Source organism: Mesoplodon bidens (assembly GCF_964165515.1).
Source record: "Mesoplodon bidens genome assembly, chromosome: 11".
Lineage (NCBI taxonomy): Eukaryota > Metazoa > Chordata > Mammalia > Artiodactyla > Ziphiidae > Mesoplodon > Mesoplodon bidens.
Window position 1 is genome coordinate 83,989,055 of NC_138167.1, and position 24,603 is coordinate 84,013,657.

Consider the following 24,603-nt stretch of genomic DNA (forward strand, 5'->3'; position numbering starts at 1 on the left):
CACCTTCTGCCCATCTGCTTGGCTCCATCTCCAGGGCCACTGCGTCATTCCTGGTCAACATCGTTTCTCACCTGAAGTTCTTCTAACGAGTCTCCCTATTTCCAGGTTTGCACCTCTTATATCCATGTTCCACGCACAGCCACAGTCATTTTCTGAGACGCAAATCTCCCCTGTTTAAGATCTCCCAATGGCTTTCCACTGTGCTGGGGATAAAATCCAGACTCCTGAGGAAGCTGCTGGGCCTGCACGGTCCCCTTCTCCCCTCCCTCCCCACTTCTCTGGCCTTCCTCCGTGAGAAACCACGGCATGTACTGGTTAAGCCGTGGACCCTAGAGCCCAACAATCTGGGTCCCAATCTTGCCTCTGCCACGGACTAGCTATTAGTAAACCTCCCCGAGCCTCAGTGTACCCATCTATAAAGCGGGTTAGTAACAGTCCCTGTCTCATAGGACTGCTATGGATAGAATGAGCTGAAATAAAGGGAAAGGCAGAGGCCAGCACCTGACACAGCGTAGGGGCTCCGTAAACATTGGCTCTCACTGCCACCCCGTCCCTCTCAAGTTCTAGCCAGTCTAGAAGCCTTACTGCAGAAGAAGAAGCATGCGCTCCCTTCCCTGCTGGGTACGCTGGCCTGGTTAAGTTCTCACTCTTCAGGTCTCAGCTGAGTCACTGCTTCCTGCGGAAGCCTTCTCGGATGCTCCGAGTCACAGCACTATCATACCGTGTTGTAGTAACAGTGCTCGTAGTAGTAGTAGTAAGATGTTGCCTGTCTCCTCATCTCCTCGTCCCTTTCCAGCCCTTCTCTCCAGGGCCACAGGCTCCGTGAGGTCAGAGACTTGGTCTTTGTTCCTCTCACGTGCAGCCCCATCTCTTAGTGCAGAGTAGATATTCAACAAAGATTTGCTAATGTGGCTGAATGACTCCCAGTCTACCAGAGTGTTCTGAAACCTCCCCTGCGTCCCCTCTCTGGTTCTGGGCAGGCTTCTCTGGCACTCAGCTCTCTGCCAGCTCACGTACTCCCCTCACCCACCTCAACACTCACCCAGCATGTGGGTCAGAGGCCAAGGAGGCATCGCTGAATGTTTCAAACAAACAGGAAATGGAGATCTTCTTCAGAAACAAAGAACCCTACACAAAGGTCACCGGGTCAATGATGAACAGCAGTGCAACTTAGAACCTTTAGAGGCTCTGTTCAGGGTCAAGCTGAACAGCACCTCTTCCACCGAACAGGCCAGAGAATCTGGTAAGGGTGAAGTTTCCGACCTAAACCGCAGGATGGAGAGTGACTGGGTTACATGAAACTCGCAGCTCTGGGAGAGGGGGTACTGGGAAATGAGCAGACCACGAGCAACTAAGGAAAACTTCTGACCCAGAAATAAGCAACCTGCAAATGATTCCAGAAAATGGGTGAGAGTCTTGTAATAAGAATTTATGTGGTCCTGGAGATGATCTAATCCAGTTAGGTTTGGGGATGAGGAAGGAGCTGGTGGGTGCTAAATCTTTTCCTACCTCGTAGTGGCCAATGGTATTTAGCTTGGTTATTCCATCTTCAAGAATCACAGAGGAGCTGTCAATATCCAGAAGTTCTTTGTGTCGTGTGCCCACTTGAAGCTCTGGAAAAAAAAAAAAAAAAAAGAGCATGTTGTTCTCTTTTAAAATGACAATGAGGAATGTAAAATGCTACCCTGTCGCTTTTGCAATTATTATTTATATTGCTAAGTAGCTAAAACAAATAAAGTGGTTTTGAAGATATATCAGCCAGACTGGTAGCCTGACTTCTGTTTTGTTTTGTGTTTAGGGCTCTGACGTGTAAGACCACTTTTCCCTGAAGCTTTTACTCTGAGGCTAAGCCTGGAAATAAAGCCGAAGGAAGACAAAATAAGGCATCCTCAGAGAGACTAAGCTCTTCAGAAAATTCCAAAAGCAAACTTGTATGCCCACACCTGTGTGTTCACAAGCAGGTGCTCTGGGAACTATCTTCTGTCGGTCCCCGTGTGCGGTGCACTGGTAGGCTCGTATGCCAACGCCATGCGCTTCAACTCCTTTACAGAGGTTGCCAACTTGTGCCCTAGGGTCAGAATGTGGCCCATGGATGTGGGTTTTTTTCTTTTTGTGAACCTGCACAATGTTTCATTTATTATTATTCTAATGTCAATTCAGCACCAACATTTAAAGATTGGAAGATTGCACATAAAAATTAGGACCTGTGATTTCTCTTTTAAAAAACTGGATAGGGGCTTCCCTGGTGGCGCAGTGGTTGAGAATCTGCCTGCCAATGCAGCGGGCACGGGTTCGAGCCCTGGTCTGGGAGGATCCCACATGCCGCGGAGCGACTAGGCCCGTGAGCCACAACTACTGAGCCTGCGCGTCTGGAGCCTGTGCTCCGCAACAAGAGAGGCCGCGATAGTGAGAGGCCCGCGCACCGCGATGAAGAGTGGCCCCCGCTTGCCACAACTAGAGAAAGCCCTAGCACAAAACGAAGACCCAACACAGCCAAAAAATAATAATAATAAATTAATTAATTAATTAAAAAAAAAAAAAAAACTGGATCATCTGGTAACACTGACCACACCGGCCCCCGTGGCACTCATGGGCTGAAGCTAAGTAGCACTGCCCCCTTACATGGCAGGTGTCTTTCCCCAGTTAAGTCGGGTCCCACCATTTCCCATTATACCAGGTGGGCTGACACCCCGTATTTATAATACTTCCTGGCCCTCTGGGCACTGGAGTTTGTGAGCCTCTGCTAGAAGAGGTCTCAGCACAGCTGCTTCTCGTATTGGATTTTAACACAATTTATGGCTGGTTTCTAAGGCTTTGACTTAGTTTTCTGGGGCTAGCCGCGGAGGTAGTTTGGAAGATCAGCAGACACGCAGAAGCCACTTGCCATCAGACTGTAACAGGAAGCTTCTAGTGGGCTTGTCCTGCTCCCTGCCTCTGCTACATCGGAGGCCAGGAGCACCTTTGATGAGCACAAACCCTGGGTGGTGTGAGGATGATACTATGGACCAGGCAGCAGCAGCAGGACTGAGGCCACCGGGCCGTTTCCCCATAGTCCTCGGCTCCAAGTGGCCACCTCCTTTGTCGTCAGAGCAATACTTCAAGACGTAGGCTCAGGGCAAGGAAGTTGATGGCCCTGGGTCACGTCATGGTTTCCTGGCCGGGGCTGCCCTTTGACCCTGCGTCTACCCAAATGAGCTCACATGGTCTTGAAGTGCCCAATCGTCCAGCCACCAGAAGGAAGCAGAAGAGAGGTGGATGAGAGGTGCTTTAGTGGCCTTGCTTTCCTTGAAGCCAGGTCTTGGGGTTGCTACACATTTGCATGGTTCTACTCAAACATGCCAGACCCTGCCCCCAGGCTTCTCGCAATGGCCTTTCAGCAGAGAGTCTGACTTAGAGGGCCCGGTGGGATGATTTTAATTGCCTGCTTAGGCGAGGCTACAACTGTACATGGAGGAGAGATGAACCTTGTTACGCTGTCTGTCACTGTTGGCGATTTTACTCTTTTTTCCTGTCCCATTATCTGCTATAAAATCCCACGACAGTCTCCTGGGAGGGCTGCGTGGAGCTCAACTTTAAAATGTTGATGAACATTTGAATGAAGTGGAGCCCTGTTAGCTCGCTCACGCATATGCTCGCCTTTGCAGTACACCAATAGAGCCCAAAAATGAATTCAGAGCAGATGCTGTTTCATGTTGGGGGAGGAGGGAGACTCTACTTAATGCAGGATGTGATTAGCAGAGAGGAAGATGACCTTTCTAGCCTTCACACCCAGAGTCTGAGCCACCCGCTAATGACACACTCAGTGTCACAACAAACAAATCAAATGCCAATGTGAAATACAACACATACAGGGGGCCTGAGGTTGACACCTTTTTGTACTTCTTGATGCAAGGTGAATTCATTTGGTCTCAGGGTTAGCAATCTCATGAATCTGATTTACAAACATAATATTGAAGAAAAAACAAAAAACAAAAAACAGCATCTCTGAAGGATCCTGCTTCCTAGGAAAAGGAGTCGTGATACCTGTGGGAGAACAATGCAGTCTCCTGGCCTCTAGACATGTCCTATGGGAACAACCCAGGCTAGTAAGCTTCACCAAATAGAGCTTACATGCGGGGGCAGCGGGGGGCAGGAGGGAGGGAAGGTGGAAGGGATGCTCATCAGGGGATTGGGACAAAATAGCTCCCGTATCGCCTTACCAAGACCAATTTCATTCAGCTGAAGTCCATAAGGAGAGCCGTTTTTGCTTAGGAATGCTTGGAAAATCTTTTCCTTGGCTTGACCTATGGTATCACAATCAAGAACATTGACTGAAATATTCCGACAGACATCCGCACTCTCATTTTCTGGGATTTTTTCAAAGGTGACGGTTAATGCCTGCAAGAATACAAACAGGTTTCCAAGTCTATTAGATAATTGCAATCTGAAAGGCATTCATAAAAGACACAAACCTGGGCGAGTCCTACTAATACCTCTGATGGCACATTAGCAAACACCGAATCGCATTATACCACTTTAATCTTTTTTGCATAATCCATTCTTTTCAGGGATAATGGAAAGGAAAACAGAAAGTTAAAACTCTCATTACAGAGCAAGCACTGAATCAATATATCTGAGAGTAAAATATATATATATATATACATATAAATATTCTAAAAACGGTGATTTCTAATTTCATCCTCAAAAAAGAAAAAAATTGGCAAGCTTCCACAGTAGATGAGGGCAGACTGGTGACTATCTTTTTTATTACCAGGACCACAGAGTCCTAGTAGAGAACTTCCAGGTGACAGGAGAGGTTATGAGGTCTCCGTACTGATCATGCCAAAGAGGTCACTTTATAATACGCAGCATTAACTACGGTAACGTGCCTCTCCCCCTCCACTTTCAACTGCTTCAGCCAGGCAGTTTCTCCAGCTCTCATTGAAACACCGAGATCCCCACCCTGTACTATTATTCTTGCATTAATTACATTTCAGTGCCATTACTTATGGTTTTGTCAGTTAACATTCTCCCAGTGCAGCAAAACCTCAGAATCAGTCTAATGGGAGAAGTAAGGCCTTGGTGAACGTGTGAAAACACAGAACTAGGGACTATTTCCAAAGGAATTTCAGAGCAATTTCAGGTTTACTTTGCCGAGAACAAACAGATCTAAAACAACAAAGTTACATACTCAGGATCCTTGGGGGAACTGATTCAGGGAAGTGCTGAGAGTATTTTGTAATTAGCACAACATACAGTTTAGATTCTAAGCCACCCTGGTAATCATGGAGCCAGAGGGACCTGGGTGTGGTGCGAAATGCATGATTATTTCGTGTTTTGGAGCCTGGCTGCAGTGAGGGAATGTAAAATGATTAACGAATGGAAATGTTTAAAAAATGAAAACACAAATAATGTGGAAAATGGGGACCCTTAGGGTTAACTCAACTCTAAAATGGGTATAAGAACAGTACCTGGCCTCTAGTGTTTCTATCGAGATTAAATAAGATCATGCACGCCAAAGGCTTGGCATGGGGCAGGCTGCTGGGAAAGGCTCGACTGTGATGATCATGATAACAGTAATAATAAAAGGGATGTTATTATTTCATATAACTTATCACTATGATTATTGTTAGTATTAGTATGCCTTCATGTGGAAACAGACTCAGCCGGCCTTGAGCAGCTGGGACCCTGACTCCATGGTCAGTATCTCTATCAGAGTAAAGAGCAAGCTGCCCGGAAGGAGAACGGGGCAGCGCACCTGCTCCGGGGTCAGACTTCTGGGTTCAATCCCAGCCCACCGCTAACTAGCTGGGTAATGTCTCTGTATCTCAGATTTCTCACCTGCAAAGTCAGAACAACAACAGTAACTGCCTCCCGGGGTTCCCGTGATGATGAACTGAATTAATCACGTCGCACCTAGAACACTGTCTGACTCAGGAGATAGGACTTAAGGACCCCAGCCACGGAGAAGGGGCTTCTGAAGCTCTGGGGAGGTGCTCAGAGGCACGACTTCTTTTTACTGCCTTTACATCTTGCTCCTCCAATCCTGTTTATAATTATGCAAGTGTAAACCTTGGTGCAGTCCTCACCGAGTTTCAGATGAAACTCCGAATCAGTGGAGGCTGGAGTCTGAGGTTAAAAGTGGTGGTCTCGGTCTGGCCTGTGAGAGTTTCTGTTTTCTGGGACAGAGAGTGGCTCCCTTGCCTGTTCTCAGAGCACACTGATGTTCTGGGCCAGTGGCTCACTGGGCAGGGATGCGGGACTCCTGACTGCTAGCAAACACTGACATACTGGGTGGGCGGGGAGCAGGGTGGAGGTTGAGAACCACGGCAGAGAAGCCTCAGGCCAGAGCCCTCTCCTCACCTCTTTTTTTTTTTTTTTTTTTTTTGCGGTACACGGGCCTCTCACTGTTGGGGCCCCTCCCGCTGCGGAGCACAGGCTCCAGATGCGCAGGCTCAGCGGCCATGGCTCACGGGCCCAGCTGCTCCGCAGCATGTGGGATCTTCCCGGACCGGGGCACGAACCTATGTCCCCTGCATCGGCAGGCGGACTCTCAACCACTGTGCCACCAGGGAAGCCCCTCACCTCCTTTTTTAGTGACATTTATTGGCACCCTGCCGAACATATTTCAAGACACGATTCTTTTAATGTTCCCAATATCCTGGGGAAGGAGGGTGTATTATTATTATACCCACTTTTTGAGTGAGGAAACAGAGGCCTGTGCCTCTAGGGACCCGGCTTGTACATGGAGAGCCAGGGGTGACACCTTAAACCACTCAGCTTCGGTCCCTCCCACCCCCTGGGCCCTCCCTCCTCCTCTCTGTCCCACCTACAGCCCAGGAACCCTCTGGACCGCCAGGAACCTGTCTGAGATCAGACTACAACCAAAGTCCTAAGCTGCATTCCCAGCACAAACGGGGCTCCTGGAGGGGCAAACGTCAGTCCTGCCCTGTACGGTCTGAGTAGACTTGCCCGTGTCTCCCTGTATTTCTCTACGAGTTGGTCTCGCCAGTAGCAGTAGTGGTGGTTAAGCTATTTCACAGGGCTTCCAAAGATAAAGACGAATGAAAAGGCCCCTTTAATCAGGGATACCGTGCGATCCCAGCCTGTTTAATAGTTTTATAGGTATTTGCAAAATAACATTCTGTGACTACCTAAAGGGCACTATTGTCTTCAACAAAACACCTCTTTATAGGCAATAAATGTTCTCCTTTAAAACATAACCAAAAGGGAAAAAAAACCTTAACTGGATGTAAAATCATGTAAATCTGCCACTGCCTTCACAGCTAGATGGGTGGAAAAAAAATAAAATGGCATTTTATAGAGTCCACAGGGAATTCTGAGAGTAAATTCAGACACAAATTGATTTGTGTTCATTTTTTATGCCACTAACGCTTAGCGCCCCCACAGCAATTTCTGAATGTGTGAGAGTAGCGGGGGGATCTCAGAGCAGGCCCTGACTCTTAACCCAACCCCCAGGCTTGAAAAGCTCTCGCTGGGCCTCTGTTCCCCATCAAGGAAGATCCCCACGGAAGTGCCACCTCCCCTTCAAAACCCACTTAACCAGAGTCCTTCCTGTGCGCTACTCAGCGTTAGGGGCCGGGGTTAGGAGAGACCGTAAGACATGGTCCTCGTTCTCAGATGATTCACAATACACTTGGGAAACAAAGCACCACCTCTGAAACAATATTCAGCCACCAGACGCAACCCTTTCCCTCTCAGTAAGTGTTCAGAGAATTTGAGCAGAGAGGACAGGAGGGTTGAGGGTCCTCAGCACTGGCACCAGGCCACCTGGATCAACCCCCTTCTCCTGCTAGCTAGCGGTGGGAGCGTGGGCAAGTCCTCTAACTCTTCTGAGCCTCAAAATCCTCATTGCTCTTATCTCGAAGGAGTGACAGGATCACTAAATCATGACATGTAATAATAGAAAATTAAGGAGTGCTTCCTGTGTGCCAAGCACCAGGACAAATGATGTGTATTAATATACATAAATTCATCTCAGAAACAACCCTATGACATATAATAGATTCTATTAGTATGCCCATTTTACAGATGAGAAACTGAGGTACAGAGAGGTTAAGTACATTGTACAAGATCACCCAGCAAGAAAAAGGTAGAAGCAGGCACTCAAGCACCATGTTTTTAAATATTTGCTGAGCCTGCCTTTCAAAACCTGAAAATGTTTTGTAAACTAAGCACAGTTCAAATCTATGGAATGGTGATTAATTTTCAAGACCCACAAAAGGCTAAAGCGTTCTAAAATGCACCCTGGTCTCTTCCCCCCAGTGCTGCCCCTCTGTTAAGAGGAACTGCTCTGGCTACGAAAGTGTCAGCAAAGCTGGGGCGACAGATATGGTTGACTGTACCATCAGCAGCCATCTCTCTTCCTTCTTTGCTAACAGAAGCTAGGTTTCAACAGCAGTGGGCCCAGCCTAGCCTAGGAAACATGACTGGTGGCAGCTCTCTTCTCCTCATTCACCAGGGACTGGTCCTGTAACCCCGTCCTGGCCAATGAAACATGAAGGGAAAGCATTTCTACAAAAGAGGAGAGCAGTGCTTAGAGCTGTGGCAGCTATTCTGTGACTAAGAGGAAGGGCCAAGAGGAGCAAGGAGATGGTGACCCAGAGCCCTGACACTGCTGAGTACATGGACCTACCTTCGGGCTTCTTACCTCCAGACTTCCCACTCTAAGTGCAATTCCATGCTCTTAGGATTTCACACACCAATAGTCATATTTTCTCTTACTTACATCTGCCTGCACCCAGTCTGACAGAGCTCATTTTGTTGATGCTGAGGTAGATAAAGTCATTCATTGATACCCACCTACCTGGCACATACTGTGTGCCGAGCACTGCAGGTGATATACAGTCGAAGCTGGCACTGATCCTGCCTGGGAAGTATTTGAAGACTGATACAACTGTGGGATATACACAACAAATTCTAATACCAGGAAGAAAACAGTAGGTATAGATAGAGGGCTTTAGAGGTTCAGAGAGATATTACCTCTAGCTTGGAGGAGGGTTTTCAAAGGGAGAGAAATCAAGGAAGGCTGCGTGGAGGAAGGGCCATTTGAACTGGGTCTGGAAAGGAGCAACATGTACAACAGTACAGGAGGAGGCCTCTGGACCGTGGAGATACTTGGCTTCAACTCTTATTAGACTGACGTTCAGCGAGCTTCAATCTCTTACTCAGGCTATGAGGTTAGGAAGTCTAGATAAAGAATCCCATTTCCTTTGGGGAGAACAGAGGGTAGCGGACTTGAAGAACCATGCTTGCCCTTCCAAAACCACCACCTTCCACGTCAGGGAGAAGCCCTGTACTAGTTACAGAAACAAAAGCTGAAGAAGACAATACAGTTTGAGGTTTCTAATAATAATAGCCAACACTTACTGAACACTCACCATGTGCTGGGTGTGCTTTGTTAATTCATTTAATCCTCACAACTGCTGTCTGAAGTGGGCACTATTATTAGTGTCATTTAACAGATGAAGAAACTGAGACACAGAGGTTCAGAAATGTGTCCAAGATCGCAGAGCTGCCGAGGGTCGTAACTAGGACACGTCCATACTCTTAACTGCGGAGCCTAAGGCCAGTCGAGGTGATAAACTTCCAAAGGGCTGTCCCAATCTGCCTGAGGTTCTCAATAAACGCTATCCAAGCAGACAGGCTGGACACAGCAGAGAAGGCTCCATCTCCTTACCTTGGCTGGCATGGGACCCCATGGAACCCACTCAAATCTGGAGCACCCTGTGGCTTGGGCCCCACTGACAGGAATTTTTATGGAGCTCACGTTCACCCAGAATAAAGACGACCTTTCCCAGCCTCTACTGCAGCTCGGTACGGCCATGTGATTAAGTTTAGGTCAATGAAATTAAGCAGATGTGTTATGTGGCAGCCCCTGGGAAACTTCCTTTAAAAGACAGCTGGTGACCATCTGTCAACTTTTCTATAGCTCATCATATGTCCTGCTGGCTGGAATGTGGAAGGAAGCTGGCAGGGAGCAAACACCTTAGATCATGAGGTGACCTCAGGACAGCAAGAGAGGAGCTGGGGTCTGCGAGGACATTCCAGCAGAGGCGCCCACCAGGGCCGGGCTGCCCACCTCAGAACTTCATGTGGGAGAGAGAGAAACTCCGCTGTTGCTTAAGCCACAGGTATCTTGGGTCTCAAGAACTATGGATTCAGGAACAATGCCTTCTCTATTATCAAGAAGGGTTCTTAGAAGGGCAAGTCTATCTTGAAGGCACAGGGACCAAACCCAGAGAAAGGACCAGACTGGAAGGACCCGGTCCTTTGCAGCAGGTCACAATCCAGCCCTTTTAGGTGTGCAGGATTGCAGTCCAAGTTAGCTGGGCAGGTGTGTCATTGTGGTCTCCTGTTCACATCTGTCCAGTGGGATACTGTCTGCTATAGGTTGTAAAAGCCCACATATAGGGGTTATGGGTAACATTTTCAATAGTAACATAAACTTTTAATGACAATGGATGCAGCTGATCAACTGCCCTGCACCACCCATCATCAATAACCAACCAACCAAATAACCAACCAATGGTGACGGGACAGTTTCTGCTTCAACCATACTGTTGATAAGAAAAACAGCTCAGACGAGAAGAGCTATTATAAATAAATAATGAGTACCTACTCCGTGGCATGATGGCTAGACATCTTACAGATATTATTTCCTGACCTCATAAAAAATGTACAAGGTTGGGGTTTAATTAAAATAATCCACCTGTTTAAAGATGAGGAAACAGGTTTAGAGAGGTTGAGTGACTTGCCCAAGGTCACACAGCCAGTTTGTAAGGCGGCTGAGCCTGGACTCACACCCAAGACGGTCAGACTCCAAACCCCACCTCTTCTGAGCTCAACAACACAGCACTCTGACATACAACCACATTCCTGCTTCACTAGCAGCTTTACCCATGGGCGCTTCACACAACTTGGCAGTTTCAGGTATTGGGGAGGTCGAAAAAACAAGCTGCAGAGGGCTAAGAGGACACGTCAAAAGCAGGGGAAGAGGCATTGCCCCACAATTTCCCCCACAGTTTGTTGGGGAAAGGATGATGCAGCTACCCCATTAACTCACCAGCCATATTCTTAGCTAATAAGGGCAGGGATGTTGCTGCATCCTTTCTGTAATACCTTCTAAAACCTACAAATCAATTTTAAAAGAATTTATTACAAGCCAGCGACCTTATCATAGAAGGTCTTAGGCCAATAATTGCTTTCGTTAAATAAAACCTATAAAATACATTTCTAATTTCACTGCAGAGACAAATGAAGGTGAAGAGAAAAATCTGGTTCTTATACTAAACTGAATTAGAGAGAAGAAAACCACTTCCAGAAGTTCAGGAGAAGCAGCGAAAGCCCAGAGTTAGAAGTCCAAGTCTCAGAAAAGCCTCTGATCTGAGGTTTTTCTCAAGCGGAGTCAGCCCTGGGACATCCTACCAGCGGCCCCTCTGATGCTGCTCTTGCCGGCCCGACCTCCCCTCCCCCACCCGCCTTTTCCTTTCCCCGCCAAAGGCTGAGAGCCCCACGCTTCCTGGGTCAGGGTATTTAACCCCCTGACAGAATACTGAGGGAGAAAGGCCTTTTCCATTTTGAAGAAAAAAATTAAGTTAATGGAGAGAATTTCCTCAAATTTAAAGTTTCTCTCACCAGTCTTATACACTTGCTAGCATTTACTAACACTTGTGCATGCAAAACTCAAGTGAGAATCTGTCCAATTTAGCCCAAAATGATTGATTCCAGTATTTTAGGTTTAATGTATTTCACAGTTTTCTGGGGTTTTTTGGCAGAGTGCCCATAAGTTTCAGCTTTGTGGATAGTGGTGAGGCATTTCCACTGCTGTGTCCCTAGAAGGAGAGGAAACAGGCCAAGATTTTTGGGGGTGAGCAGGAGGATGGATTCTAGGTTTTTTTTTTTCTCTATTATGTCAAGCTCTAGATTAAGGGATGGCAAAATTTCTGTAAAAGGCCAGATAGTAAACATTTAAGACTTTGAGGTCTGTATCATCTCTATTGCAACTACTCGACTCTGCCACTGCAGCAGGAAAACAGCCATAGACAATAGTGAATGAATGGGTATGGCTGTGTGCCAATAAAACTTTATTTCTAACAATAGGCAGCAGGGCCAGATTTGACCCACAGGTTGTTGTTTGCTGATTCCTGCTCTAGATAACAGTAACTTCAAATGGAATGCTGACTTTGACAATGCCATAAAAGACAAATCTAAAAAAATGCCTTGGGCTTCCCTCGTGGTGCAGAGGTTAAGAATCCACCAGCCAATGCAGGGGACGTGGGTTCAAGCCCTGGTCTGGGAAGATACCACATGCCACGGAGCAACTAAGCCCGTGCGCCACAACTACTGAGCCTGTGCTCTAGAGCCCGTAAGCCACAACTACTGAGCCTGCACTCTAAAGCCTGTGAGCCACAACTACTGAGCCCGCGTGCCTAGAGACTGTGCTGTGCAACAAGAGAAGCCACCGCAATGAGAAGCCCGCGTACCGCAACGAAGAGCAGCCCCTGCTCACTGCAACTAGAAAAAAGCCCAGGCACAGCAACGAAGACCCAATGCAGCCAAAACTAAATAAATAAAACAAATTTTATAATAAATAAATAAATTAAAAATGCCTTTATCTCCACCATTGTTTGCTATAAAAGTTACCATTCTCTGAGGGGAACAAGTATAAATAAGAATCCTTAACGATGAAGTAACAGTCATATTTGAGCCATAAAGAGGAAAATTAAGTACGTGTGTATTTAGGTAACAAAATGATTTTCTAATCCCAAGACTATGGATGTGAGAAGAAAGACATGAAGAGGAGAATCATTTAAAGCACTCAATTAAGGTTAATTTTTCATTTTCCACTGCCTGCCATCAACTAGGATGACTTACCTCAAATGATTATAAAAAATGGTTTTGCTTCTTTGATCAGAAGCTCAGAACAGTAACTATGGAGTTAGTAATGGTTTCAGTATTATTGCAAGTCATAATGGAAATGATTTGCACTATAGTAGAGAGAAAAAGAAAAACAAAGCTCAAGAATTGTTAATTAACTTTACTGTTTCTCCACAAATGCTAGGAGTATTAAAAACAAGATTGCTGAAGTGCAAACATCAGGGTTTAATGAACAATGCGATGTAATTGAAGTAACAGAGAATAACTTAATCGGGACAGTGGGTTGTTTAATTATGGGGATAATGGATCTTCTGAAAAGACAAACTAAATGGAACAGAAGGGGCTGGGGAGTGGAGGGCTGAGCGGCTGCGTTGAAGGAAGCTTGCAGATGAGGAACTCTTGCTAGGGATAGCTAGGGCTGTGTCAGAGGTGAAATATTTGACAAACCAGGATTGTCCACAACGTGGTAACTATTGGGGGAAAAGGCTAGTGTGGGCTGGCGGAAACGTTCCATAAATCATAGCAGAGGCATCAAGATTTCTGTAGGCAAGTAACTGTGCTTTTGCAAGACTTTCTAATAATCTTAAAGACTTTCTCATAGATATGAGAATGAGGGCAATATTATGTTTGTCAGAACACTGTTTCCCAGGGCGCCAAGATGCTATCGCTGATACAGTCGATTGGCAGGCTCATTTCCTCAGTTTAAGAGTTCGAAAAACCATTTCTCACTTAACTTTGATTATAAGTCAACCTTCTCTTGCTAATTCAGCACACTTGCCATGAGTTACTGGGTTTTCTCATCACCTCCTGAAAGTGAAGCGAATGTCCTTTCTCCCACGTGGTACACTTTCCCGGAACTGAAATCCTCAACCTCACTAGCTCCTCTGAAGTTTCAGGCAATCCGCTCCAGAACGACTCTCTAGACACAGCCCACCCTAAGGGAGAGCCCGAGATTCTTCAGCCACAAAATCGAACGTGCCTAAAAGTTTGCAAAGGAGGAAAAACCTTAGAGCAATAGGGCTTATCTCTCTTCTAGCTGTCAACTCGGAATCCCCAGATGTTAGAGGAGTCGTGTGTGTGTGCGCGTGCATGTGTGTGTGCGTGTGTGTGTGTACAAACCCTCCCGATGCTCCCAGCCCGGAGCAGGAGAATGTAATGGCAGTTTGCCTCACTGAACACCAGCCTGCAGTGCCTTGCTGGCGGAGGATGGTTTTTTCTGCTCCTAGAGGAAGTGTCTTTATGGGGCTTTGCTTACATTTAAGAAATGGCAGAGGAATTTTCCTCCCAGGGTACAGCAAACAAAGAATTACTTCTTGGAGCCCATGTGTTAATATAATGATTTCATGTATAAGCAATTGGCATGTTGCCTTTATGTTCTAGAAAACACCCTATACCTCATGGAGAACACATCCTCATCATAGAGGCGTGAAACCTGACTTTTAGGCTGTTAGGTGAGGCGCTGTGTTTTTCACCATTTAGCCAAACAGGAGTTTGGGGGCCTCTTTTTAAATGTGTCCCAGCCATGGTACCAGGCTCTGTCATTTCAAGTTGTTTGGGTAGCTGCTCTTTATTTTTTTTCCCTGGCTTTTTTTTCCTTGAAAATATTTACACACACACACGCGCGCGCGCGCACACACACACAATCGAGTCTGTTCACCACACCTTGGTTTTCAAATACATAAACCATCTCAGCAAATTTAGAAAGTCAAGACTTCAGACCACTGGGTGTACATGCCTGGGGAAGGGGGGTAAAGTGAGAAAGGGCAGGGGGAGGTGGGAAAGAGAGGAAGGAAGACAATTTCAAAGATGATGGTTAAGGCTGAGGGGACTTGCCTGAAAGGAAATGAAAAACCTTAAATTTGTTATATCGACCTTCTGCTAACATTTTGTCACACAAGCACAGACCGGATCAAGCTTCTCTGGAGCTTCCAGTATAACCATCCACCATGAAAGAGGTTTGGGGCGGGTCCAAGGAAAGGCATTAAAAATCAATTTCAAAGTCAAGGGCCCTAGAAACAAGTGGCCCACCCCTCTCCCAGTCTCAACGCTATCTACCGGCAAATCCGTATTCGGAAAGGAAGATTTATGTGGATTTCTAAAAACATAATTTTCCGTCAACCTTTTCCCCAGGGGCTACAAAGGAAAAAAGAATCCGAGTCGACACAAATGTCTTCAGCATCGAGAAACATTTTGATGATGAGTTGTGTTAACAAATCAGAAACACATGGTCTTAACTGACTGTGAAATAAATAACGTTTCAAAATGAAAGGGGGAAAAGTGTTCGGATGTAAAGCATTAGAAAGGACTCAAACCTCAAAAGGTGCTCCAGGCATTTGAGTCCTCTCCACTCCCAGTTCCATCTTCCGCTCTCCTCTCCTTCCTGTCCGGGTTTGAGTTTTCATGAGAGTGAAACACTGCTGGATTCCCCTGACCTATATCCACTTGCAAATATTTCACTTTGGGAACCTGTGGGGCTCCTAAAATGTCTCAAAGTAAAAAGCATGAACACCTTCTGCATTAGGACCAAGGCCCTGGGTTTGAAGACCCTGAATCAGTAAAAGGAGAGTCAATAGGCCCTGATGCAAGTCCAGGGTACCAGTGGGGTTCTTCCTGCAGGATGCCCATTAGAATTACCTGGAGCATTTAAAACATCTATCCGTGCCTGGGCTCCATCCCCAGAGATTCTGATGTAGTCAGTCCGGATGGAAGGCCCAGGCATGGGTCTATCTGGATCTGCATTTCTAACAAGCGCCCGAGGAGATTTGAATTAAATTGAATAACTCTTGACAGGGCACTCATGTGCCCGGCAATGGTCTAAGTACTTTACAGAATATCAACCCTTAATTCTCACAACATCCATGAGATAGGCAGGTACCAGGATCATCATCCCCATTTTACAAGTGAAGAGATGGAAGCACAGAGAGGTTTCCAAACTTGCCCCAAGTCACACAGCTAGCCAGTGGCAGAGGCAGGATTCAAACCTGCCTGGCTCCAGCGTCTACACTCAGTAACAACTGTATCAGTAGTTCTCCCTGTGTGGCCCTGGACCAGCAGCAGCTGCAGAAAGCTCTTCAGAAATGCAAATTCTTGGGCCACACCCCAGACCTACGGAATTAGAAACCCTGGGGTGGTGCCTCACAACTGGTGTTTAATAAGCTCTCTCGGGGACTCTGATGCATGCTAACGTCGGAGAACCACTACACTCCACTCCCCCTCAGATACAGATGGGAGTACAGACAGGAGTCTGACCTGGTGACTTTCTGATCAGCCTCCCACCTTGTGGATGGCGGCTAAGCATGTGCCATCTTCAGTGGAGGGTCAGCTCCATCCAGTGGTGACCGAGGACTCGAAAGAGCGGATCTAGGGACTCTTCTCCCACCAGAGGACACAACCATAACATAGCCTACAGCACCACGGTGCCTTCTCCAATGAGGGGATGAATTCTTCCAGGGTGACACCGCAGTGCTTGCCATCCAGAGCAAAGCCGCAGGAGCCTCGGCCCCCTTACTGAGCAACAGCAAAACCCCACTGTAATGTTTTCCTCCTTGACCACTAGTGAGATTGCGAAGCAGCCTGGAATCTCTGTAAAGCTAAAGATCAAACCAAAATACAGCCATCTCTTTCCCAAGTCTCTGTTAACAGAAAAGCACAAAAAAAATCCTAAGTAATTTTGGAGATACTTGCCATGTTTGGCTCTCTCTCTCTAAAATTCCTGAATGTGCAAAAAATTGGTCTCTTTTCCTTTAGGAAAGGAAGGAGTGGGGATGGGTGAAAAGGAAGATCTTAAATGGGTGAAACCCTCCAGCAGCCAGGCAATCATCTTCCTGTCGTGATTTACAGCGTTCCTCTAAAAATATCTATGAGATCATAGAACGGTAAGTGCATGACACCAAACATTTGTAACTAATCCATGAAAATAAAGTAAGGGCGTCACGTTGCAGGGGGAACACAGCGGAATTTGTCTTGTGTTATCGTTCTAAAATAAGACGGCCTCAATTTGGTTGAAATATATCTTCACACATTGTCTTCCAGAGCAGAGCCATTTGAGAAATTCTGATTGCAATTGTAAGTGCTGAGTAGGGAGTGCTTTGCAGTTCCTTTGCCGATGCTGAAAGCTATAAGCAATCCTGATATTAAAGTCTTTGGAAATGGAGGAGTACCCCAGGCATCATTACAATACTTTCTCCCCCAATCCGAGTAATTAAAATCTATTATGTGAACACGTGTTAATATTTTATCAACTATGGTTTTAATAAACGGAATGTGTGAGGCCTCCTGTGATAGGAAGGATATCATTTCAAGCGAGGCTTCCCAACTCACCCTCTACCCCGCCAGCTTCGTCGCAAACTCACCACAGTGCTGAATTCCGGAACCTGCCACAGCAGCCAGTCCTCATTAAGTGTGTACAGGGCTTTGCAAGTGATTACATCAACGGGGCCCTTGTTTATCTTCTGGTTCAGAGTCGTCACCAGCAAATAGAACGGTTCTCCAACAGTCTCCTTGGAAAAGACGCAAAAGTGACAGTTAGGGGGCTTCCCTGGTGGCGCAGTGGTTGAGAGTCCGCCTGCCGATGCAGGGGACACGGGTTCGTGCCCCAGTCCGGGAAGATCCCACATGCCGCGGAGCGGCTGGGCCTGTGAGCCATGGCCGCTGAGCCTGCGCGTCCGGAGCCTGTGCTCCGCAATGGGAGAGGCCACAACAGTGAGAGGCCCACATACCGCAAAAAAAAAAAATGTGACAGTTAGCTTTCAGCAGAATCCACTGTACTTTCCAGAGAATGAAAGTTTCCATTTATGGCCCTACGACAGGAGACAGGACGCAGTGTTTTCTAACAATCAACATGCACCTCCCAAGAAAATACACTTTGCTCCACTTAGGACTAGGAGCAAAACTCAGCAAACTGCACACGCACACGCACACTCTCATGGCATTTACAGAGTAGGTGATCGTTCTTTTATGCTTAAGCTTCTCTATGGTAGCCTAATGTTCATCAGTTGGCCTAAGAACAGTTGGCAGAGATTTAACCTTTCTTTACGTTCCTATTTAACTGCCCTTTTTTTTTTTCAGCGCGCTGAAAATAAATGGCATGTAAAAAATGCAGAACTTTGGTAACCAGAATAAACATAAAAACATTTGATACATTGACCTAGGAGGCGGCGTTTTGGTGTTAACAGCTTCTCACGAAGGAAGTGGCCTTCAGCTGCAGTCTGCAGCCTCCTCTCCTGACCCCCAGCCTGCACAGCCCCACCCAGGCACCTGCGCTGGTACAGGCCACAGTGTACCCCACCTCCTTCCCCTGGGCCAGAGCCGATTCCAGATCCTTACTCTAAGGATCTTCCCAAGCGTTTGGCCCATCCCGATGACTTCCTTCTGCACCTTTTTCTGGACCAGGGGTGGCCACCCCTGCTGTTATTCAAACGCCTGAAATCTGTAGCCACTTTGCACTTGAACGGACCCTGAGCAGCCGGAGTGGGAGGCTTGTGTGTTCCTGCTTTCATGCAGCCTCCCAAAGCATGTCGCCCTGGCTTGACGATCGATCTGTGTAGTATTTGCTAAGTAAATAAACCCTCTGTGATCAAAAGGACATTAAACTGAATTTAAGGGGGAAGAAGAGCCAGGCCCAGAACCAGGAAGTCAAACTGCCTCCGTGATGACGAGAAGCCGGCCACGGCACTAGGGCTTGAAGCCCCAGCTTACAAAGTCAAGCTTCACAGCCAATGCAGCTGGCTTAGAAAGGAGGGTTCCACTGGATCTCTCACCTGCTTTCCCTTGAAGAGGTAAGCTAAGACGTCTTTTGAGGTCTCCTGGATCCCACCCCTACCCGCCCTGTACCATCCTCTATACTGACTGCAAAAGCACAGCCCTCCCTGGTCCCGGGCTTCCTGTCACTCCTCTGCTGCCTTCCCTGCCACTGGGGCCCTGTAGCACTTTCCTCTCCCCTCCTGACATATCCTGGAGTCGCTTCCTTATGTAGGACAGGGTTGGAATGTTCAAAAATTTCCCAGGTGGGGAGAGCGCTGGGACTTGAACATGACATTTCAATTCTTATGAGAAACTTCCTCTATTTAGAGGTTCACAACCACACTGCTCTCGTCGCTCTCCCTCCACGCCCTTAGGTAATGTCCTGACCGCAAACCTAGAACCTCACTTCTCTCTTTGTTTCCAGCCCACATCAGAGATGGGGGTAAGCACCCTTGGGAGGGGGCTGGAGGCACCCGCAGAGGTGGGCGTTAGGGGGCCGGTGGGCTCTTCTGGGCTGTGTGGAGTGACAGCTCCAGACTCGATGGCTCTGTAGTAAGAATTCTCCACGAGAGTGCAGCTAGACTCAGATTAGTAACATCTCATCTGGCACCGTTACCCACACGTCCGGAGCCTGTGCTCCGCAACGGGAGAGGCCACAGCAGTGAGAGGCCCGCGTACCGCAAAAAAAAAAAAAGAATTCAGATGTCTGGGCCCTACTCTAGACACGGAATCTCCGGAGACGAGGCCTGGGCATCTGTAGTTTTAACACCTGCCAGGGGATTCTGATGCGTGGCCAGCTTAGGAAACTACGGAGCCATGATGTTTCTTTGTCACCACTGAACACAAGTTCTACGTTAGTCATACCTGCTGGCGGCTTAGGCATCTCCTCAGACCAGGGCGCACACAGCTTCCCAGGGGGCCGGCCTCGGGCAGAGCCCTGCTTAACGGAACCGACCCTGCCCTGTCCCTCCTGTGATGGGAATTAAGCTTGGCCCCTTCACCAGCCCTTCCTTCGTGAGACCAGACTCTCTGACCAGGGCTGAGCTTTAGGCTTCCGCACCTGTGATCTCACTCCAGCCCCAAATCCCTCCCTAAGCCTGGAAGAAGGTAGCTGCCTTCCTGGGGACGCATTAAGCCGGGTGGCTAAGAGCTCCCTGGTGCCGTCACACGAGCTATGGGGTCCTCCTCTATGGGAGGAAGTCTTGTCTATCCTGTGAGCCCCAACTCCCCAGTGTGCAAAATGGTCATAAAGGTTCTCACCTCATGGGATTCAGTGAGAAAAAGGAAGCAAAGCTCTTAGCACGGTGGCTGGCGCATTCAATAAACGGTAGTTATTATTATTGCTTGACCCGCAGGGCCTTGGAGGCACAGAGGAGGAAGTGACCTGGAGGTCACAGCGCTCGTGCACCCAGGCTGAGGTCTGGGAGGATGGGTAGAGCAGGACTAGGCTGGCAGAGTCCCACACCCCTTGGGCACCTGGTTGGGGAAGCCCGGCCCTCCGCGCCAGAGGGAATTATTCCACTGAAAACGAAAGTATCGCCGACGGGCTGAATGCCACTTCCTCCCAGGGAGCACGCTGGCCCCTCACCACCCCAAGTGCTCAAGACACTCCTGAGTCAGCACTGCAAAACCCTGACAAGGAATCCTCTGCTCAAGGGGGCCATTTGGACTCCGAGCGCAGATTTTGGGGACGCCTCGCCTTTTTAACGCCCAACAGCAGCAAGGGCAAGGCTCTGACTAGCCTTCGAGGGCTCAGAAAAAGAATCACAGGGTCCCAGGGAAAGAACTGGAAAGGAATTTAAAACCAATGGCCACGCGCCTCATTTGGTAGGTAGAAAACGGATGCCCAGATGGAAAGGGCCGTACCTGGAGCCACGCAGCAAGCTGGGGCTGAGATGAACTTACAGCCCGAACCTGCTGCTTCTAACCAAGACTCCCAGGCCAGTGCTCCTTCTACTGCCCCCAGGTTCTCAAAGGCAGGGAGGTGGAATCACCTGCAGGAACCTGGCAACGTGGACTACTGTGCCCCACCCTGAGCGTCTGATTCGGTGGCACGGTAGGTGGTGAGGCAGGAGCTGCCTTTTGAGACTAAGACCCAGGAACTGGGTGAGGGTCCTGCTGCGTCTGTTTCGAAGCAGCTGTGGCTGAAGCTAGGATGGGGGAAGCCAAAAATATTCACCCCAGAAATAAGCGCTCCACGTCTCCCCAAAGTGCATGATGATTTATACCAAGTAAACAGCAAAGAAGGCAGATTTCATTAATCTTAATAAATGGGCATTGCCTTGGGAGAGAAAAGGGTTGGTTAAAAAAAAAGGTTGTGCATCTACTTGTAAGATTACATTAAACATTAAACTAAGCACAGTCTATTTAAGGCGCTGCTTTTTGGATCTAAACTTAAGTAGTACTGTTAAAACCTGTGGCATAGCAGTGTATCTTATTCAAACTTTAATTAGATTTCAGAACTAGCTACAAACACACAATTATGCAGTTTTGCTGGAATCTGGATGGCTGGTGAAATTGAAGAAGGATAAGAACGTCCTGCACCAGGGGCCTCGGAGGGCTGAACGAAGCCTGGGTTCAACAGAACACACTTCTTTTCCTACTAATATATTATAATAATAATGGGCATCATTTATGGAGTGCTTACTCAGTGCCGAGCAATTGTGAACATTTTCTCATCAGTGCTTCAGAACAGCCCTAAAATATTCTTCTTCCAATTCTAAACCCAAGGCTCAGGCAGGTCCAGAAACCTGCTTGGGGCCTCTGGTAAGCGGTGGAGTCTAGATTCAAACCGGGCAGCGGGCTCCAGGGCCCATCCTCTTAACCAATGGAATGTGTGCCAAGTTCACATTTGAAAAGATTTTAAGATTCAATTAGATTATAACCATGTTCACTTAACTGTAACAAAGGGAACTCAAGGGGCGGGCGGCTTTTTGGAGACTTGCTTTCATATGGGATAACTGGTTGGAATTGAACATAATTAGTTTACAGAGAGCGTAGTGGTAGGTAAACGGCTATTTCCAAGATGCTTCAGAGGCCCTGAAAACAGTGTGTTTCCATCAGTATTTGAAATATACCCTCCACTCAGCACACGTTAATTAACCACGTGCAGGTGGATACAAAAGTCAAGGGGTATAAAGTTCCAGTTATGTAAGGTAAGTTCTAGAAATCTATCGTACAACATTGTGCCAATAGATGACACTGTTTTGTACACTTAAAAATCTGTTAAGAGGGTAGGTCTCACGTTAATTGTTCTCACTATGATAAAATTTAAAAAAAGGGAAAAGTCTTACTCAAGGAAATTCTAAATGAATTGTACTTGCATAGGCCAGTTACAGCAAAAACAAATTTTATTTTCCCCTCCATGTGCTCCTAGTAAGGACCAAGACTAAAAGTGGTTAAATGCTGACACCACGGAGTGCTCAGGATTTATCCTGGCAAAGACATCAGCATCTGCTAAAAACAACTGCCTATACAGTCTTAGCTCTGACGCCACCAAGGGATGCGACACTTACCCGCAGAAAACCAGAAAGGCAGACGGACATCCAGTTTGTGAGGAGCTTTTCCACCACGGACTCTGTGCGTCTCAGCATGAGTTTAGGCTGCATGTTACTGCACTGCTCCATCAAGTCCCTGGTCAGCACCTCGAGGATGCTGGTTAGGTAGACCAGCTTAGTTTGCAGTGCAATGGTTAAGAAGGAAGCAAACAGACACCTATTTAAAAATAGAGCCTTGGTTACAACAGCCGAGACATGGAAGCAACCTAAGCGTCCATCAACAGACGAATGGATCAGAAGATGTGGTACATATATACAATGGAATACTATTCAGCCCTAAAAAGAAAGAAATCCTGCGGTTTGCAGCCACATGGATGGACTGAGGGCATCATGCGAAATGAAATAGAGAAAGACAAACACTGTATGATCTCACTTATATGTGGAATATGAAAAAAAACAAAAGAAACCTCAAACTCAGAAAAAGAGATATTTGTGGTTATCATGTTGTACACCTTAAACCTATACAGTGCTGTATGTCAATTATATCTCAATAAAACTGAAAGAGAAAAAAAGAAGATATACAGATGATGGGGAAAAAAGCTTATTAAAAAAACACAGAGCCTTGATTAAGCAGGTTCATCATCAGCTGCGGCTTGCTTGGTGCTGATGGCAGTTTCCAAGGAGACTTGAGGGGTCAGGCAATGGGATGCTAACGGGGTGCTGCCGTGTGGATGCTTTTTCTTAACACCTAAGTTTCAACTACCTTCGTCCTCGATCCATAAAAACCACACACCAATGTTAACTTCAGGTCATTTTATATGGTTTCCAGCACTTAAACTTTAAACTAAAGCAGTAACAAGAAGTGAATGTCTTCCCTGAATTTTCAGGGTGTTTTTAAAAATAGAAAACAGCACATTTCTGCTTTTTGACTCAGGACTCATGTGTTTTCTTGGTATTGGGTTTTTTTAGGGTGCTTTTTGAGGGGGGGTGTCACATGTGTGTGTGTCTTCAAAACAGAATTTGTGTTAGAGCGTTGTGATCTGAAATGGAAAGAAACATCAGGACTGCATGGTGACCCAAATCAACCAGCCTCTGGAGAGATGCGCGTTCTCAGATACCAAGCTCAGGTTGTAGTTCCGAAACAAAATAAGAGGCTCAGGTTTTATTCTTTCTACTTAACGGCTTTCAAAATATAAACAAATTGGCTGATACCTGTCCTTCACTGAAAAGTTCTTCTGCTTTTCAAGAGTGTGGATGACAGTAACAAGGAAACTTTTATTACAAATTAGGGCATCCAAAGCTGTGAGACTTTCATTCTTGTTGTTGGCATCTCTGTTCTGAAAAAAATATAACATAATATAGATAATACATAAACTTAAAGTTAGAAAGTAGATCCACAACGGGTTTTCCAAGACAATGAATTATTTAATATCAAATTCGTGATCCCAAAACACCCACAATAACAATTCAAAGTAATAATGGAGATGATGATGATGACAACACTATGAAAGTCAGGCAGTCATGAGCGAAAAATGAAAACTTATAGACTTACATGCATATCTTCAGTGAAGATGTGTGTGAAGCCACCTGACTGAGAGGAAGGAGACACTTTTATTATTCATAACATCCAAAGGAAATGAAGAGTGTATTTTTGTTATAATACCTGAGTCCATTTTAATAAAGTAGAGACACTATTTGCTAATCTGAAGAGCCCCTGGGCTTATGTTCACATCATATCTTCTACATAATAAATAATTGTTCAGCTCTCAAGAAACACCAGTGACTTCTGAAAGCCTCTAAGAATATTTATCATCGCATCAGTTCTGTTTTTGGTAGGTGAAGGCATCTTACACTTTAAAAGAACTGACTCAAAAGTTAAAGAAGTGGTGGTGAAAGATTATGCAAATGTACAGACCACTCCTCAAGCAATTTACCTTCTAAGGATAAATACTGAGTTGTGTTGGTAAGTTCATACAAGTCTTAGCTTAGAAGCATTTACTGTCTTGATACACATTGTTATTCAAGAAGGGGTGGAGAGGGGTGGGCAAAAGCTAGAACCTGGAGTCAAACAACTTGGGTTCCAATCCTGGTTTTATCACCTATTGGTCACATGACTTTGGACAAGTCATTTAACCTCTCTGTGCCTGACTTTCCTCATCTGAAAAATGGGAACAATAATGATTCTTACCTCACGGGTTAGGTGTGAAAATAAAATGAATGAATGCACAGTAAGTTCTTCATGTCAGCTATCATTATTGGTTTTTTTTTTTAATCACTAATTTACAGCAAACTAGACCACAATGCTGTTGCCCTGCTGGTTTCTAAAAATATTTTAAAGTGTTATGCTCTGTAGCTCTTGAATATAAACTTTTAAATTTGAGTTTCCTTTAATGTACAATATCATAAATCAAATGGGAATTAAATGACTAAATTTTAAAAAGCATGCTAACACTTTAAATGAGTTAACAGGATAAAAATATAAATT

The 24,603-nt window shown here is 46.3% G+C and overlaps 1 protein-coding gene across 1 annotated transcript in view; it reads right to left on the minus strand.

Moving 5' to 3' along the window:
- Window positions 1-24,603, minus strand: part of PLXNC1 (plexin C1) — a 147,834-nt gene that overhangs the window by 22,917 nt on the left and 100,314 nt on the right. The window contains exons 18-23 of the mRNA XM_081248722.1: window positions 23,671-23,709; window positions 23,331-23,455; window positions 22,137-22,335; window positions 17,232-17,378; window positions 4,200-4,377; window positions 1,510-1,613 (exon numbers count right to left, since the gene is read on the minus strand). Coding sequence (XP_081104848.1) covers window positions 1,510-1,613; window positions 4,200-4,377; window positions 17,232-17,378; window positions 22,137-22,335; window positions 23,331-23,455; window positions 23,671-23,709 — 792 coding nt within the window. The remainder of the gene's footprint in view (window positions 1-1,509; window positions 1,614-4,199; window positions 4,378-17,231; window positions 17,379-22,136; window positions 22,336-23,330; window positions 23,456-23,670; window positions 23,710-24,603) is intronic.